Source organism: Astatotilapia calliptera, chromosome 8, assembly GCF_900246225.1.
Source record: "Astatotilapia calliptera chromosome 8, fAstCal1.2, whole genome shotgun sequence".
NCBI classification, from domain to species: Eukaryota; Metazoa; Chordata; class Actinopteri; order Cichliformes; family Cichlidae; genus Astatotilapia; species Astatotilapia calliptera.
In genome coordinates, this window is record NC_039309.1 from 15,688,281 (window position 1) to 15,706,291 (window position 18,011).

General features: G+C 41.9%; 3 protein-coding genes across 4 annotated transcripts; 1 reads left to right on the forward strand and 2 right to left on the reverse strand.

Annotated features, from left to right (window-relative positions):
* Positions 1-924: 924 nt before the first annotated feature.
* Positions 925-10,051, reverse strand: LOC113028578 (uncharacterized protein C16orf52 homolog B-like). The gene is made up of 3 exons (XM_026178981.1): positions 9,291-10,051; positions 3,454-3,666; positions 925-2,181 (listed from the first exon to the last, which is right to left on the reverse strand). The coding sequence occupies exons 1-3, from the start codon at positions 9,394-9,396 to the stop codon at positions 1,997-1,999; spliced, it is 504 nt and encodes a 167-aa protein (XP_026034766.1). The 5' UTR covers positions 9,397-10,051; the 3' UTR covers positions 925-1,996.
* A 184-nt stretch (positions 10,052-10,235) lies between these two features.
* uqcrc2b (ubiquinol-cytochrome c reductase core protein 2b) lies at positions 10,236-15,892 on the reverse strand. Of its 2 annotated transcripts, none has more exons than XM_026178965.1 (14): positions 15,781-15,892; positions 14,627-14,728; positions 14,261-14,410; positions 13,891-13,955; positions 13,741-13,797; positions 13,371-13,495; positions 13,011-13,108; positions 12,862-12,919; positions 12,677-12,772; positions 12,339-12,538; positions 12,129-12,209; positions 11,959-12,035; positions 10,660-10,813; positions 10,236-10,576 (listed from the first exon to the last, which is right to left on the reverse strand). In XM_026178965.1, exons 1-14 carry the CDS (start codon positions 15,811-15,813, stop codon positions 10,493-10,495), a joined length of 1,380 nt encoding a protein of 459 aa, XP_026034750.1. In that variant the 5' UTR covers positions 15,814-15,892; the 3' UTR covers positions 10,236-10,492. The 2 variants fall into 2 exon arrangements, with proteins under 2 accessions (XP_026034750.1, XP_026034751.1); XM_026178966.1 differs by lacking the exon at positions 14,627-14,728 and adding an exon at positions 14,764-14,832.
* A 520-nt stretch (positions 15,893-16,412) lies between these two features.
* Positions 16,413-17,901, forward strand: LOC113028580 (NHP2-like protein 1). Its single transcript, XM_026178983.1, has 3 exons — positions 16,413-16,647; positions 16,826-16,946; positions 17,427-17,901. Exons 1-3 carry the CDS (start codon positions 16,645-16,647, stop codon positions 17,687-17,689), a joined length of 387 nt encoding a protein of 128 aa, XP_026034768.1. The 5' UTR covers positions 16,413-16,644; the 3' UTR covers positions 17,690-17,901.
* The last annotated feature ends 110 nt before the right edge of the window (positions 17,902-18,011 follow it).

Sequence of the window (18,011 nt, forward strand, 5' to 3'; positions counted from 1 at the left end):
GAAAGGGACCCTCTTCCATGAAACCAGCTCCCAGTTTGGATTTGGGATAAAAACACTTTCTATTTTTAAGATTAGACCTAAAACTTTTTTTTTTGATGATGTTGATTCGTTAGGCCTAAATTAGGTGAACCTGAATCCTCTGTTAGTTATGGAGCAATAGGCCTTGGCTGCTGAGGGGTGCTCAGCGTAATGCACTTAGCATTATTTCTTCACTCACCTCTTTTTACTTTGTGTCTTTTTACACCACTTTGTATTTAATCATGAGCAATTATTGAACTCTGGCTGTCTTCTGTCACCCCCCCAACCGGTCACGGCAGATCGCTGCCCCTCCCTGAGCTTGGTTCCCCCGGAGGTTTCTTCCTGCCAAGGAGTTTTACCTTCCCACTGTCACTGAGTTGCTCAAAGGGAGTCCCAAGGAAAAAGATAAACGCTCCTCTGGTTGTGCTTCATATGTGATGTGCTGCCTTCAGGCTAAATGCTAACTGGGGTTTCTCTCTAATATTTTAGGGTCTTTATCTTACAATAAATATACATTGAGGGGACTATTACAGTGAATTAGCAGCATATGAATAGAACAGAACTGAATTGAGCTGTTCTTCATATCTTGACTGTAATGACTGGTTATTTGTGAGTTAGTGTTCACCATCTTGAAGCAGTCTGCCTGAACGACACCTATATGTGCACAGAATTGCTCCCACATGATTGGCTAGATTAATCAGCTGTTTAATGAGAGTGTACCTAACAAAGTGTTGAGTGTAGATATTTAGTATGGTAATGGTTGACATTGAGGACAATAAACACACACTACAACTTCAAGTGTGACCTTGATTGCTCTTACTGCAGACACTGTGTGTGTGGTTCAAACATCATAGATGCACACAGCATTATTTTGAGAAAAAGCATGAAAAATAAAAGGAATGGGTATTCCCTTGTCATAATTTTAATGCGATGACACCTTCCATGCACAATTACAAACATCAGTGATTTGAAAAAAAAAAGGCACAGACACACACACAGGCATCAGCATTATAGATGAATAAAACAAGTCGATGATTCTATCATTCTTTGCACTGTTTAATCCATAAAATATTCTTTAAAAAAAAAAAAAGGTGAAAAATCAGTTTACTACATCAATAAGATTAGTAAAACTAACAGAGAACCACAACAGGCTTGACCTTTTCCTCACTGATTATTCACAATGTTAAAAGCTTAAAACTCTGACATCTTTCAACAGCTCCTCTTCCTTCAGTGCGGACACATTTCACAGACTCAAGCATTACAAACTTTGGGCAGCTGTTGCTAATAGCCCATTTTACATTCCACTCAGAAATAGCATTTTTATGACTTCTTGTATCATGAACTTTATATTTATTCCATTGCAGTAAACCATCCTCAAGGCAATATGATCCACTTGACATAGCACTGGCAGAGAAGCTGGCCTTTTAAAACATACACTTCCAAATCTATCATATAAATAAAAGTAATGCAGCTTATATTATTTTGTAGCAGTGTTTGGGGGAAGAACAGAGGTTGACTGGCCAATATCAGGGCCTCAGACTGCTATCAGGCCTGACATGTGCAAATCGTCCCTGATGGTTCAGATGAGAAGAACAACAGCTCTCCGTCGCCTGTCGTGAATTTTTAGGATGACAGCTCAGACGTTCACAATGCCCCCTTAAATTCCTCGAAAGCTCACATGTCACTTTTGCCATTTTATAATCTGTTTTCTGTTCACTTCCCTGCTTCTTGTTCACGAAGGAAAACAAGGAGGGCCGTTTCAGAGCTCCTTGCACCTGCTCGGCCTCTGAACAAACACATGCACAGATGGACTGCAGCGGTTTTGGCTCCGGTTGCGACAATTCATCGGCGAGGGAAAGACAAGTACTTCTCAGCTTTCAGCGACGCTTCCAGCTCTGCCGCAGGAGAGTTCGTTCTAACGACGTTGGCTTCCAGTGGTAGCGGTTTTTTATGCGTTTAAAAAGAGAACGTGAGTTTGTCAGCCGGGCAGGCACACCTTCCCGGCAAACAGCAGTCCCACTATGGTGAAGAATATTGACAGAATGAAGAGTACGTAGGAGGAGCCCACCACTGTGTTGTTGGGCAGCTTATATGGCTGTCCTCCAACCTCGTTGATGTAGAATCCAATTGGGAAAATGAACGCAGCCATACAGAACAGGATCACTGCAATGAGAAAATACAAGGATAGAGAAGCATCAGCACCAATGATTCTGCTGCAGAACTAATCGCTCAGTCATACCAGAGTAAAAACAGGATAGCAGCCCCGAAAATATTTTTGCAAGTGACCAAGTTGCATCGACCGCTGATTCCACAACGTTTGAGTGTCCAACAACCCCAATGTTTGCAAAAAATTGCCAAAAAGCAACATTGCTGAAAGCCTGTGTTGCAGGATGGTTAAATCCCCATCGTGCAACAGTTACGTCACTAATTGTGGAGAAAACCCTGGAGTTTCAAATCTGTGGGTGCTGGCTGGAATGTAAGTAGTTAAGGTGGATTTATAAGTATGCAACAATTTCCACAGTTGATTATTAAACTGATTGCATGTAAAATCCAACTTGACCCGAATTGATAGCATACAAACGGCAGTTTTGATTCACCAAAGCCGCTTTGAAGACAGTTGCAGCCTACACAGTGGGCCGTTCTGGCTGTTGAGATGGTGGAGTCAGTGATGGAGTTAATCTTGGGGTCTCAAGTGTCACTTAGGAGGTAGAGTGCATCGCCTATTAATCAGAAGGTCAGTGGTTCGATTCCTGGCTCCACCAGAATGCATTTTAAAGCATCCTTGGCCAAACTGCTGATCAGATTGCCCCTGATATCAGAGTGTGAGTGTGTGAATGTTAGATTAAAAGCATTAGACGTAAAAAATGCACTTGTATGAACGTGTGTGTGAATGCTCTGAGTGCTGTAATAGAGTAGAAAAGGACTATATAAGCACCAGTCCACTTACCAAAACACTGACCAGCTGTTATTAACCTGAATGTTTTTCTTTTAAACATTTAAAGTAATATGACACTCTCTGCACACTAATTATGTCTCTTTTCTACGAAAATAAAAACTAGCAGCTATTAAACAGAGCTCCTTATATATATTTTTATGTTTTCATGATTACCTGAGCTTTCCCACAGTGAAAATAATTCTGATGCAGAGGTAGCTGAAGTTTATTTCACAGCTTTTTTCTGAATTTATTATATAATTTTGGTTTGGTACTCTACATCCATTAGCACACAGCTGCACTGCAAATCTCAGCAAGCTCAAGTTTAGCTGGAGCACATAAGCCAGTCATTTGCAGAAAGGGAAAAAGTCATTTTACAATCCCCGCTGTGAGTAACCACAGGCCTGTAAACACATCCCAGAGCCACGCTCGCAGGTGAAACTGAAAAAGATTATTTGAGCGCATTTTTTGATTGAGTGCAAATTGTGGCAGTGGATACGTACTCCCCGTGAAGGCGATCCATCGGGCATATCTGCTGGCCTCTCGGTGCCAGTGTGACATCACAACAAGACCGCAGGTGACTGTAAGGGAGATGATGCCCAGGATGATGAAGAGCAGCACGGTGATCCATTCTCCCGGCAGCCGTGGGGGGGTGCAGGTCCGATCTCGGCCATGGATGGTCTGGCACTGCCGGACGAGACCCAAAGTCAAAGAGCCTGGGGAGAGGAAGGAAGGTAGGTGAAATATGAGAAAAATGAGGTTTGTGATGTTGCATCCATCAACAAAGCAGAAAAATCACGCTGAGACACACAATAAGCAAACATCATTGTGTGGCATACACAATGGTCTCTATAGAACATGGTATTGATTATTTCAGGTGAATATCGATTCAGGTTTTCATCAAAGCAGTGCTGGTTCTGTACATTTTCACCAAAGAATGACGGGTAAAGGTACTCCAAAAAAAAAAAAACCTTTTGAAATACAGGATAAATCTTGTCATTGGCACAGTATGAATCAAAAGATCTCTTCTCCACTAATAGGAGTTGTGAGACAGGTAAGAAAGCCTGCTGCAAAGGAAATGTGACGAAATGCATGAGAATGGATCGTTGGAGAGTTTCAGTCAGTATATCACTACACTGCTATTAGACTTCAGTGCTGCATACTGATCACAGTATTTTACTAATGACACTATTTACAGTTGTGCTGTCATAGACTTATTTACACTGATCCATCCACATAAAAGTCACGGAGTTCCACAGGGATCTGTTCTAGGACCACTACCGAAAATATTATCAGAGGGCAACATGGGCCATTTCTACCACAGAAAAGATGGTGGTAGAAGTACAACTTCTAGGGCCAAAACTGAGTTATTTAAAACTTTGTGCTGGGGCAAATTCTGCATCTTTTTAATAAACCATGACTCGTTTTATGTCTTGGTTCCCACTGAAATTAAAGGTCATTTAGACCCCAATACTTATCACTTTATATATGTTTCCATTGTGCAGATATATTCATCTATGAAAGATGAAAGAAATGAAACTAAAACTTTTACCTAGAAGCCTGGATGACCCACAGTTTTATACTTCTAGATGCAGACAATACTTACTTTATTGTACTTGGCCCTAAAAACCTCAAAAACACAAAAAGACTTCTCTGCTGTTGTTTGTGCTTATCCTCTGAAACTTCCAGGTCTGGTTTCTGCTAGCAAGACACGCCCAGTTTTCCCACAGCAGCTTTTGTTATTTCACTTAACAGATTTATGTATTTGTGTTTCTTTCCCCTTTGTAGCTGGAAAAATATAACATTGCTTTGTTTTTATGGACCAATCAGTAACACCGGAAAGAAATGACATCACAGCTGTGGGGTGGGTTATTTCTGTAACACAAACCATAGACTTTAATAGACAATGAACTTTCAGGTTGAGAAAGTTAAGCCGATGGTGAAGGACCTTATTCCGGCATCATTTCTAATGACCTGAAGGGGGCAGCTTTCAAAGACTGTATGCTCACTTGATCTAAGAGCTCAGTAAACACCGTCTTGAGGAGTTTATGATTTTTATCACTAGTTTCACAGTTTACTGAGTGCAACATAATGTTCATTTTTTACATTCTGTCCCACATTAGAGACAAAAAGTACGACAAAGCAGAGTATACCTTGCGGCGGGCAGCATGCAGTGGTCACACTTTCTCATTTAGATCAGATGGGTGAAGAAATGGAGGAGACATCTTTTATTTACAGTCTATGCCACAAACACACACAATCTGCATGTAGTTAATGTGGCTAAATAGTCAGTATGTGACTGATAGACTCTTCCCTTTAAGCTTCACGTCTACTGTGAGTAGTGTTTAATGTTGTAGAAAGACACTGTGTTGACATGATGACCCTGCAGGAGTCTTTCTCCCCTCCCCACCACAGTCCACAGGGGCCCGAGGAACCTGCTATTATAAAAAACTGGTTGATCGGTAGAACACCAGCAGCAGTATGATATCAAACAGGTCAGGAGTTCTGGCACAAAACGGCAAAGCATCATGCACAGAGAGAGCAACGGAAATGAAGAGATTAGTGGCGCGAGTCCTCTGATGGCCTCCTGTCTCCCAGAGGCCTGGTGGGTGCTGTGATATCAGGTAGGAGGGCTACTGTCTGCACTTGGAGCCCAACAGAGACTGCATCTGCTCAACTTTGCATCCACGCCAACAAGATAAGACTCCAAGCAAACCAGTGCGCGCACTGAGAGTGGAAAAAAAAAAGCTAAATAAAATCCTCCCACACTATCATTGTTCACTCGCCTCACTCTGTTTTCTTTCTTTCCCTGAATTATCTTTAGAAGAGAAGCTGTATTCATTTTTAGCATTTAGCAATGCAATCAAGGTTATTTCGACCCAATGAGTGTAGTATTAACACACTTAACGTGATTACAAGCAAACCGCATAAAAAAAGAGAGAAGGAAAAAACAGTGAAGCACTGAAACATCTTTTAATTTGGCAGGGAATTAAATACAATAAACCGCATTTGAATAAACATCTGGTACTCACAGCAATCAAGCCGCTGTCAATTTAGATTTAACTGTTAAGTATTTGTAAATGCACATGTGGTTTTTATCCTCACTCCACCCACGAGACAAGTACAGCACAAAAAGCTGCTTCACATAAAAAGAATCGAATACTTTAGACCATGCATGTTAACAAAGATCCTAATGTTGGGGTGATGATAGAACGGCCGGCTGAAGGAAACATCAGGCCTGAGTCAGATCCCCCCGCAGGCTGACCTAGACCCCATTTCCACAGGACATCCTGTTCTTACCACAGGGTGGAGGAAAGTGCAAATGGTGGATCCATTTCCCTGGAAACTGCCCTAATGATCCAAAAATCAAGTCTGCTGTGGCTACACATTCACACAATCATCCAAACTCTGAAAGCTTTTGCCCTGAGGGACAAACATCTGCTCATCCGAACAGACCGGGAACAGAAATGCAACATTCTGATTACAGCTTGTTTGGGTCACTAAACGCAATCAGCTGTCTACAGGAAACTGGAGAAAGAACTTCACAAGTAATCTTTCATTACCTAAAGGAAACGAAGCTAGGTTTCCAGCAAGTATGCAGTCGATAACCTAACTAAGAAAATCAACACCTAAAAAGCGAATGGCTAACTGTGGAGGTCATATAAAAAGCACCTAAACTCAGGCACTTAACACCTGATGTGCCATTTGACCCTGTGGTGGCTGAAGATTTCCGTCTCGAGCACTTTTTGAATGTTTTGGCATCAATTGTGCTTGAAGTGTTCGGCGTGTTCGAAAATGTTCAGTCATACATGTAGGCTACAGATGGGAATCACCAGACATCCCATGATACGATATTATTCCGACTTTTACCATTCTGTGACATGCTTTGTCAATATCAGTTTTATCCAATAAGATAAGGTTCTCTAACTCTCACAGTTACTTTTTTGCTGCAAAATAAGACTATCAAGCACATCAACACTGTCGCTAAAACCTGCCACAGATGTTCTCATAAAACAGTCAGTCTGCCATCAGTCTGCAATTAAATGGGGCCAAGTTGGCAATTACATGCAGTCTGTTTCTGATAATACAGCAATTAGCTGCAATAAATCATCGAAAATCACATATCTGTTACTGTCTACATAGACAGAAATTCACATGTAACTATTACATTTGAGCTCAGCCTTCCTTTTCTGTTGGAATTAACCAAAATACAACCAGCTGAAACCAGTTGAATCCTCTCGAGTTGCACTCATTGACATATTTGAAAACCTTTGACAATCTCTCTGAGAGTGATTGCACTAGTAATTTAATATACGGTGTCCCTGTAAGGAAAATACTGATTACTTCAAACTGAATCACCTAAATGAGGATTAGAATTTGTTTTACACAATACGATATATATTTATCAGTTTGAGGAAGACGTGACTACACTGAGCACACACGGCTAAAATGAATTATGTCAGAACTGAGCATGTAGAACTTAATTGTCCGGGTGGAAAAAATTACTTTCCCAAGAGGTCCAATTAAAAGTCAAACATCCTCAGTCCCACACAGCACTTCCTGCCTTCAGGTAATTACCATCCAGCTAATTAGACAGGCACACAAGGCTTTTACTACAGTCATTTCACACTATTATTTACTTTGAGGAACGGGAGATAAGAGCTTCACAATGTGAGCTCTTTCTGAGCTTCAGTTCGTTTACAACTACGGCATTTTATAAAAGAAAAATGTACCTGTTTCTCATTTAATCGTGCAAAAATAACCGCTTCTTATATCCTTAACGAGCAGCTGAAACCATTTATTTTTTAAAGAACAAATTCAATCCTGTAATGACCACTCAGTACGGCTGTTATATCCTTGTCTCTGCTCCTCTGAAGCATTTTGATGGAGGTGACAAGAGCCTCGTGCAGCTGTGCACACAGTCGTTTGTGCCAGTTTTAGTCAATGTTTAGCTTTGGATGTTGCATCTGTGTATTGCTTTACTGCAATAAGCAGATAACCAGGAAGGCTGAAACTACATCTTCAGCTGTAGCGCACGCTTACCAATAACCACTAATCATCTAATTTTATACAAAGAAACAGCTGAGCAAACCAAACTGAGCAAACCAAACTCTTAAATTGTATAATCATTTAAAATATAAATGTTTGTCCTCCAGTGTACATTTAGTTACCTGTAACAACAAGTGTATGCCTTTTTAATAGACTTTTTGCAAAAGTATTAATCTATCATTTGGAAGGGTTTGGTGCCTTTGCTGCAAGCCTATCACAAATGCAGGCCAACTACACACTATCTGCTTTAAATTATCCTTATGTGTCAAAACCGTGGCAGGACTCTACTGTCAGCAAACTGAATGGACTGGACATAGTTTGTAAAACACATCTATCAGGACTTCACCATAGTCCAAGTAACTCTGTAGACATCCACAGTGTGACGTTGGTGAAACACAGATCAAAGAAACTGTGTTTCCATAAACACCATGACCTCAGTAATTGTGAAACAGCAGATGACCAAAGTGACCAAAAGGGTGAGCGGTCACCATAATGGAGCTTTAGGTTCCCCGGTAGAGCCAGAAGAACCTGGAGGAAGAACAGCCATCTCAGCAGTAGTCCATGAAACAAGTCTTAATGGCGGGGCAGCAAAAGGAAGACACTTGAGTTCCCTGTTGTTCTTTCTCACGTGCTGAATAGCGCAGGAGAAAGGCCACTTTTTGCATGTTCTGGAAATATTCTGATTTAGGTGAGGGTGCTGCCAGGGTAGAAGGTGAAGAAGTCAGGTCTGGTGATCTCATGCTATGAACCTATTGGACTATTTTCATCTTAATAATAGAAAACAGTCCAGAACCTGACCTTCCAAAGTTCAGGGATGCACTGCATGTGTGAAAACAGCTGACAGCATGCCAAATGGTATTTAAAGGACTCTGAGAGCTGGAGGGAAAAAAGATTCTCCAGCGTAAGAGACGAAAACTGCACCCATCATGCAAGGTTAAACCAGGTGATGCCCTCCTACAGTAAAGCATGGTGGCTGTGGCATCAGGCCATGTGCTTGTCAGAGACTTTTATCCCTTGAAACAAACAGGAAAGCCTTGCATACCTAAATAGTGAAACAGTGTGTGCAGCTGGTTGTTATTGAGCAGCTTTTTTTGTTGTTGTTTTTAATAAGAAGACAGAATTAAGAGTGCAATCTTCCACAATTGTTCTGCTGTCTGCTTATTTTTCTACAGTGGGTAAACTTTTTCATCTCATGTGGTTGTTGGTAGATTTCCTTTTCCTGTGTCACCCCGACTTCCCCACATGCAAAGCACAAAAAACAAAACACAGTGCTGGAGTGTCCGCAACCTACCGCCTGATTCTCCGATGTTGATCCAGTCCGGGTTGGCAACGCTGGCGATGGCGAAGATGTCCGCAGCTAGAAAGAGACATCCTGATATCACCGTGAGTTTATCCATGTCGGTGAACACAAAAGGAGGGACCGAGGGAGACAGGGCATCGAGAAGTGACCTAAACCCGCATGTCGTGTCCCATCACTGTGGAATTTGGCCTGTGCCTCTTCCACGCCCTCTCTTCACATTGTATTTAATTTCCGGTGGTTTGATGTCCATGCATGGGGTGATTTCTCTTTGTTGTTCCTCCGAAAGTGGACTGACTGACCCGACCTGCTGGCCCAGGAGGGGAGTATCGCTGCAGGGGGTCACGGGTCGCTCCACCGCATCTCGGTGATATTCGTGGGGAAAACACGAGTGGAGATTATATTTAAAGAACAAAATACTGTTTTATGCATGCACTGGACTTGGTGCCTGAGTTTGCATGAACAGTCCGATCTCTCTCCCCACATATATGGAAGCTGTTTCCTACCTCGGGAAGACCACAGGCGGAAAACGCCGCCCATGCTCACATTAAAGCGGCTTTCCGGAGCTTCACCCCCCACACTCGCACATCCAGCTTTCTTACTTCTTCACTGAACGCCTTCTTTCCTCGCAAAATGACCCTGCTTTCTCAGAGGAAGACAAACTCAAATCTAGACAGCCTACCTCTACCCTCCCGTCTCCACGCCCGTCACTCTCGCGAGAAAATCCGTAAACTCTCGCAGCTTTTTTTTTTTTTTTTTTCCATCGTGCAGATTTATGTAGGTGGTAATAATTTCCTGGACACACACGGTGGGGACTAAAGCCCCATTCCCGAAAGCATGCAGCCACACTGTGGTTATTATCAGATCAAGTAAACTCAAGTCTGATTTGATCAGTTTCCACCAACTCAAACTTTTATTCAAGACACCAATGACCTTAAACTCGGTGTGGTAGATAGAATTTATTCCTTATTTTACATCAGCTATACAGTTAACGTGGACACATGAGTGTGATGCACCAGAGCAGCATCACCTGAAAGTATACTGTTTCAACACCTATAAATACCCAGTGTTGTTACGACAAATGTCTGAGGAGAACACCATTGTAAAATAATCCTTTTTTTGTTGTTCAAATGTAGAAGAAACGAATTCTGCTTTGCTGTCAACCACGCTTGAGTGTGTGGTGATGAGGGTGGGATTTAGATCTCATCCACGAAGGGTGTTTTTACAAGATTGCCACTGGATGCCATGGTCTTCTTTCCAGATACGAATGTTTTGGCAGCCTGAAAAAAAGAAGAAGAGCTAAGTTTACACGCCACTTTTACACTACGACAAAGCACAGACAAAAAACAAAACAAAGTCTTACATTAGCAACATCAGTCAAGGAAATGTTGTCAATTTTTTTGGACATTTCTTCGGGGGATTGGTAGGATGCATCAGTCAGAGCCTGACTGCCCATGGCTTCCAGCAAACCCTCTGAGGTTTCCAGAGACATCAGGTAGTGGCACTTAAGCTGAGCCCTGCAGAAAGAAATGAGGAGGGGAATGTATTAAACATTATGCAGTTAGCATAGTTTAAAATTGTTTAAAAGTTTTAATAAGGAATCTTATTTATCTGCAAATGTTATTTAAAAAAAAAATACAGGAATGAGTAAAAAGAAAAAAGAAATATGGAGGTGATGGAGGGCAGAGCTTCATCCAGTAGTGAGTCAGGTCCTAGTTAGGGGGTGTTTTGAACATGAAACCAGTCTGGCAAGAGCAGCTGCTGGGTCCAGCTGGCCAGCCTCCACCAGGGGTCGACTGCAGCTGCAGACAGGTGTGAAGAAAGGCCCAAGTGGCAGTGGACCTGCATTCTTTAGTGGGGCCAGTGACAGAGAGGTGAAGCCATCAGTCAGCTATTACGTGCTACCAAAAGCAGACTGTGACACACCCCGAATCAAATTAAAAGTAATTGCAGGCCACCAGAACCGTTCCACAGACTCATCAAATAGACCCAAGACAGACTGTTCCTTAAAGACTCTAAACATCAGGTGGGTTTGAGCTTTTAGGGAGGGTTGAAAATGCACCACTGCAAATGAAAGGATGCATTTGGTAGTGAACACTTAGAAGCCAAATTCATAATTGAGATCAATGTCCAAAACATCTGCTAGCTCTATATCAACAATGACGCCACAAAAGAGGCAACAAGTGGCAGCTGTACAAAAAAAAAAACAACCAGAAATTACAAGCTGTGGGAGAAGTCTGAACTCACTTCCTGAAGGCAGATAAATCATACAATGCCAGTAAAAATGAGATGCTTCTCTCTACTGCAGCGTGTTTAAAGGATTTTTAAATTACATAACACAATCCAGTGCGCATGTAACATCTTCCTTTTATACAGGCCAGCGGCCCCTTTCATATTTTTCCTGCCTTGAAAAACAAAAAAAAGAAGCTAATTTTAATTACTCTATATACCGATGAATCTATCAGCATTATTTGTCACTAGATTTTTCTTTCATTAACCTAAACCTGAAAATTTAAAAATCTTTAAAATAAACGCTAAGTACACGCCCCTCCCCCCTCCTTCCCCCAGCGTTTCTATAGCCAAATAGCAGAAAATGTACATTTTCTGTCAGAGGTACATTCTGTCGGGTCTCTCTCATCCTGTTTCTGTCTGTCTGACTCACTTTGCTCGAGTGAGGTCAGCAGCTGTGACTCCACCGTCAGCAACAGCCTTCACCTGGGCAAGAGCAGCCTTGATCACCTGCAGAGAAGAGTGAAACAGTGCTCTCAATAGCAGTTTCATTTGGGGGAAAAGTAAAGAAAAATTATTTTCAAGACTACGGGGCATACTCACATCACCGGCAGCTGCAGCCTGAGAGATGGTGTAGACCCCAAACAGACCAGAGTCAGAGTAGCTTGTATTGAAAGCAGTGACCTGGTGTGGGAGACGAAGACTGAATTAGAATAAAGCTGGATTGTGTTTTTGTGGTTAATGTGCAGACACACTGCTCTGTAGGCGTATGGCTTATTTACAATTTATCTTACAAAAGTCAAAGGCACTCACATCAAAGGGGTCTGCTGTTGCCTTGGAAACACCCTGGACCAGTTTACTGGCGACGCCTGCTCCTCTCTTGACGTGCGGCCCAGCTCCCAGTAAATGCTGCAGCACACTGAAGGCCAGAGCCTCGCTGGTGCCTGCTGCTGCTGACTGGCTCACCACGGCTGAATGGACCAGACTGCTGGTGCTGGGCAGGCGAATCTCACCTGGAAATGGGCACGAGGTCATGAGACAGGGAAGTCTGCAAGGTCTATCAATTTCTCAGGTTGGAATCATTCATTCAAAATTTGCTTAAATCCTATATTTTTTCCTTTTCCTTCCCCCTCTCAGCCAGCTCGCCTCACCTCCACGATACTGTGCCTTAGCCCCCGTGGTGCCGGCTCCACTGCGGATGTTGAGGAACTGCTCTCCCACTTGCTTCAGCACAGTGTGGTCAACACCTAGTAGAAAGGTAAGCATTGTTATCGTTTATCCAAAATCTGGCTACTTCTTAATTTATATGGAAAATACTTTAAATCCTAACACTTACCAAGTCCAACAAGGGCCATTCTTGCACTGGTGAAATTGTTCTGGACAAACTGGTGCAGCTGGGGAAAAATGGAAACATTGCAATAATTCATAATTGTTTTAGTTTGTACGTTTCGTACTGATAAAAGACAAATAAAAATATATACTCACATGCTCAGAGTGGATGTCGTTGATCATGTGGTCTGGGCAGTACAAGGAGTTACACAGGGCGTTCTTGTAGGCAGCTTCATGCAGACCTTCAACCACACCTGAAAAAGATGGATGGGTGACTGTTAGCTGCAGCGCACTCATGGTGAAGAAAAAACAGAGAGAACATTACTGTCCCTATATGACAGTTTGGTATCTAGGCTCTACAGGGTAATTATTGATTAATCGAACAACCAAGAAGCTTTTTAAAATATTAATCAGGCTCACAGTTGGGAATATAAATTAAGTAGTTCTATATTAAAACAACAGATCCCTTAAAAATCTTTCAAAAACTGAGTGTTGTAAGAGAAACAAAGGACCCACCTATCTGGGTGCTCTGTGCAGCTTGTGCCTTGTCCACCTTTACTTTTGGGGTGAGGTCTGACACCTCCCACGAACGGAATTCGGGGGCTGTTGTCACATTGATCAAATACTCCATCACTGTGTCACTAGAGACCAATAATAGAGCAAGCGGGAAAAGACAGTTATCACTCCTGCAACATCACATCTCAGAGCATTCATATGTTCCAGTGAATGTAGTCATTTCAACAAAATATGGAAAAGTGTGTAAATAGAAAGAGACAAAGTTCTTTAAGTATCTCCTAGTACTTCAAACATTTTCATTACATTACTATTACTATTACTCAATCATGTCAACACACATCATACACACAGGTGATATGCAGAGACTCACACGTCATCTCTTAAGCAGTCAACGGTGTAGGTCATATTCTCTCTGGATGAAGTCACGCTGCACAGAAATAAACAGATATACAATTAGACACCTAAAAAAAAAAATCAGCATTAAATGACTATTTACAGGATAAACCTTTTAGTTATTGACCTAAGACTGCCTCCCACTGCCTCAATTCCACGGCATATCTTGAAAGCTGAAGCTCCCTTGGTTGTCTGAAAAGGTAGAAAAGTTAAGTAACATGTCAACTGAAATGCAGCAATGTTACACATGATTACAAAAGCAGTGGTCTTAAGCTCCATTTATTAACAACAGTTGTGCAGGCTTTTTAATATGTAAACACTGTTATATTTCTACTCAAAATAAGACTTTTACCTAAAACTGAATAAAGATTTGGTTTGTATTCTGGTGCTTCTGCAGCTTTACTCATTTCTGTCTTTCAACAACACCAAAGAACCAAGGTTGATGATGACAATGGTTACTTCAAGCTAAATGTGATGATTTTTTTTAAGTTACATACCAGACCGGACGCCAGCCGGAGGAGGTGGGTGACACCCTGGTTTTCAGGGGTTTCATAGCGACACCCAGCCTTGATGAAGACTCCAATTTTGGAGGCTGGAGAATAATTCTCCAGTGAAGCGATAACCAGCCCACTGGGCAGCCTGGTCACCTGGAGACATATAGAGATGTCCTTTAGCATTCTTAGTACCCTGAGTTATAGGCAGTGATTCAGTTAACTGGTTTCCTTGGCTTTCATTTATACAGCTCAGATAATGCGGGCATTTAGTTAGATTACTTAACATTTATATTCAGCAAGGTGAAACAAACAGATAAAGCTTAAAACACAACCAATATATACTACAATTTTCATCACTGCCCGACATACGTGGACATCCTGGTAGGAATGGCCAACCCTGGGAGAGAGGCTGAGGCCAGCCAGGGGCTGAGCAAGGGACTGGTCTTTTCTGGCAGCCGCATAGAAGCGTTTCCGCAGAGAAGAAAAAGAAGTCAACAACCACTGACCTGAACATCCTGTGGATGAAAACCAGTGACCTCCACCTTACGGGCAGCCTGGGCTGCATAAAACCTTGTCTGGGGAAAAAAAAACAAAGAATACAGGAAGGCAGGACATTACAACTAATGTTTTGCTGGCCTTTTGGCTGATATGAGCACAAACTTTAAAATAATGGGATCAATGGCATTAGTAGGGCAGCCTGTACTAAAAGAACTGAATGTTGTGACTAACTATGAAGCTAGAATTATGCAGGTGAAAAAAATAATCTTATGACAAGGCCCACTTAAGTCTCTGTTCTGCATTTTGTTTAAGCATATCACCTGGTTTTAATCTGCAGGTTAATTCTTCCAAATTATCTTTGAAGGTATCAAGGATTTGTAAGATTGTAATGTACTCTGAAATGTAATAACAACCTCTATATGGTTCTTGGTGTGTTCCATCAGAACGATGGCAAACAACATTACAAGCCTTTAACGACAAATGTGAAAAAGTAAGAACTTATCTTTTTAAAACTAGCTACAATCTACCATTTCAGGCTGCAAAGGTTCTCACTCAGTAAACACACATAAGTGTAGATGTTTACTGCAAAATCCAAACTGCAATAATTGCACAATATTGCAGATAAGAAAGAGGAAGACATCATTAGATAGTAAAATGGAAATGTAAGTTAAGCAACTCGACGGCTAGGTCCTTCATAAACATGAACCTAGCTAGCTCTCATCTCTCAGACGTCAACTAGTTTGATTTCTCTAAGCCTTACTTGAATTAACTGAATAGACAGTATTAAGCTGGGTGTACAACGACTTAAAATCCGCGGGGTTCGTGATGTAACTAGCAGGTTATTGCTGGTTATGCTCGGAGTCATTCATGACAAGACTTAGCTGACTGCTTCCTCGTCTGCTCCTCATCAAAGCCTGCCCGGACACGACCCGGAATTTAGACACCGTCTAACAAACACAGCCCACAGCTCGGTGTGCAAATGTTCCGACACACAGACACGTAGGACACATTGCCCGAGTCCTCACCGATAGCTGACTGATTCCCCGAATCCCCTTCATCTCCCCTCTTGCCTTGGGTCAGGACGATGAAGCAATATGGCTGGCTTCAAAGTGCCCTACCCAGAATGCTCAGCGCTTTCTTCGCTTGTAAACGGTGCCTAGTCAGTGACCGCGCGCCCTCTGCTGCCCTGGAGATAAAATAAAATAAAATAAAATAAAATAAAATAAAATAAAATAAAATAAAATAAAATAAAATAAAATAAAATAAAATAATTTTATGTGTTAAATATTTTTTTTCATTGGACTAGAAATTATGTAAACGGATGTTGAATGTGGAGCTGCCAGGCAGGAGGATAAAATGAAAACCACAGAGGATGTTCATGGATGTAGTGAAGAAGCACATGCGGAGGGTTGCTGTGAAAGAACAGAATGTTGCCAGGTTGAACTACTTTGGCACAGGGCAGATGTGCTGAGCACTGAAGGGAGCAGCTGAAGGGAAAAGAAAAAAAATTCCGTGTATTTATTTTAAAAGGTATTTGTTGTTCAATAAAAAAATGTAATCCCTTTCCAGGTTGTCTATTATTTGGTAAAAAAAAAATGAAAGTGACTTGTTTCGTTGTATTTTTCAATTTATTAACAACGTTTTTTTTCTCCCAAAGCACTTCCTGTGATTTCGCCAGCTTTGCCAGTGCGCATGCACCTCACACCACACGTGTGGCAAACGTTTGGACTCGTTGCATGCGACGGAGCTTAGAGAGTTGGTATCGCTGTAAAATACATCACAGGAGATCGCATTTTGCATCGTATCGTTAATCTTTCAGAAGCCAGTCGAATTAAAATAGTCCTCCGTGAAGCATTTCGCCGAGAGGGCCCGAATAGCACAAAAACACCATGGTGAGTGTCTTCTCGAACGAACAAGCTAACAGAGTAGCTAGTTAGCTACCAGCGAGCATAGTAAATTAAGTGCAGAATTCAGTAGAAGTGACCAGAAACGGTGCTGGTGACTTTTTTCCCCCGTTAACTGGTTTCTCTTGGTTAACATGGAGTTACTTTGTTTCTGTGTGGTGAGCAGACTGAAGCACAAGTCAACCCAAAGGCCTACCCGCTGGCCGATGCCACGCTGACCAAAACTATCCTGGATCTGGTGCAGCAAGCCTCAAACTATAAGCAACTGAGGAAGGGAGCCAACGAAGGTGGGTAAACACAACGTGCCGTGCGACACGGTCGGTGCAAATTAATATTTAAGTTGTTAATGAACGCATTTGAGTGGACAGGCGACACCAGCATGCTCGAAACGTGGTTTCTCTTCACTTTAAACAACAAGCTTTAGTCACAAGCCTCTGATTTCTGCATGAATGGAATGCCTGCGAGAAGAAAAATAACTTTTAGTATTGTTTACACAGATAATTGTTAAATGACACCGTAGCTGTGTCTTCCTGTGGAGGCTAATGATTAGCCAATGTTGAGTGCTTTTATTATATGAATTACTAAGTGCTTGTGAAAAATGTGTTAAACAGACACTTGTATTTTTGTTGTGGGCCACAAAAAGAATAACGGTGCAGCAGTAATGAAGGGCACTTTTTCTTGTGTAACCTGTAATATGCTGAGCATTGTTTTGTTTTTTTGTTTCCAAGAACAAACTTGCTGTATTCAAGTTGCTCTTTCTTCCCCAGCCACTAAAACCCTGAACAGAGGCATCGCTGAGTTTATCGTGATGGCTGCTGATGCGGAACCACTGGAGATCATCCTCCACCTGCCGCTGCTCTGCGAGGACAAGAACGTCCCCTACGTGTTCGTCCGCTCCAAGCAGGCCTTGGGCCGGGCCTGTGGGGTGTCGCGCCCCGTTATCGCTACCTCAGTCACTATAAAAGAGGGGTCTCAGCTCAAGCCACAGATCCAGTCTGTTCAGATGGCCATTGAGAGACTGCTTGTGTGATTTTTCTTTCACTGACAAAAACTCCTTGAGGGGGAAAAAAAAACCCCATTTTAAATAGTGCTGTCCTTTGTTTGATTAAACATGAGGGGGGAAAATCATGTTTAATTGTGTTTTTGTTTTGTTTCTTGCTTTTTGGGACCGATGTTTCTCATCAGGAGTTTGTAGTAGCCCTGCTCACTTAATAAAATAATTCTTTTTGTTATTTTTTAAAACCTGGTCTTGTGTTCATTAAAAAAAAATTTTCAAGATGAGTTCAAACAAAGTGATTCCCAAATGGTTAGTAACAGAAAACGGGGCATATCTCTGCATGGTCTGATGTGTG

What these genes read in the sequence shown, in the direction of transcription:
- LOC113028578 (XM_026178981.1), bottom strand. Translation starts at nt 9,396, where the DNA reads ATGGATAAACTCACGGTGATATCAGGATGTCTCTTTCTAGCTGCGGAC. An exon ending in CAACATCGGAGAATCAGGCG is followed by an intron (nt 3,667 to 9,290) that starts GTAGGTTGCGGA and finishes TCCTCTCCCCAG; the next exon opens with GCTCTTTGACTTTGGGTCTC. An exon ending in ATGGATCGCCTTCACGGGGA is followed by an intron (nt 2,182 to 3,453) that starts GTACGTATCCAC and finishes TTCTCATTGCAG; the next exon opens with TGATCCTGTTCTGTATGGCT.
- uqcrc2b (XM_026178965.1), bottom strand. Translation starts at nt 15,813, where the DNA reads ATGAAGGGGATTCGGGGAATCAGTCAGCTATCG. An exon ending in GCAGTGGGAGGCAGTCTTAG is followed by an intron (nt 13,798 to 13,890) that starts GTCAATAACTAA and finishes ATTTCTGTGCAG; the next exon opens with CGTGACTTCATCCAGAGAGA. An exon ending in ACGACATCCACTCTGAGCAT is followed by an intron (nt 12,920 to 13,010) that starts GTGAGTATATAT and finishes ATTTTTCCCCAG; the next exon opens with CTGCACCAGTTTGTCCAGAA.
- LOC113028580 (XM_026178983.1), top strand. An exon ending in GAGGAAGGGAGCCAACGAAG is followed by an intron (nt 16,947 to 17,426) that starts GTGGGTAAACAC and finishes TTTCTTCCCCAG; the next exon opens with CCACTAAAACCCTGAACAGA.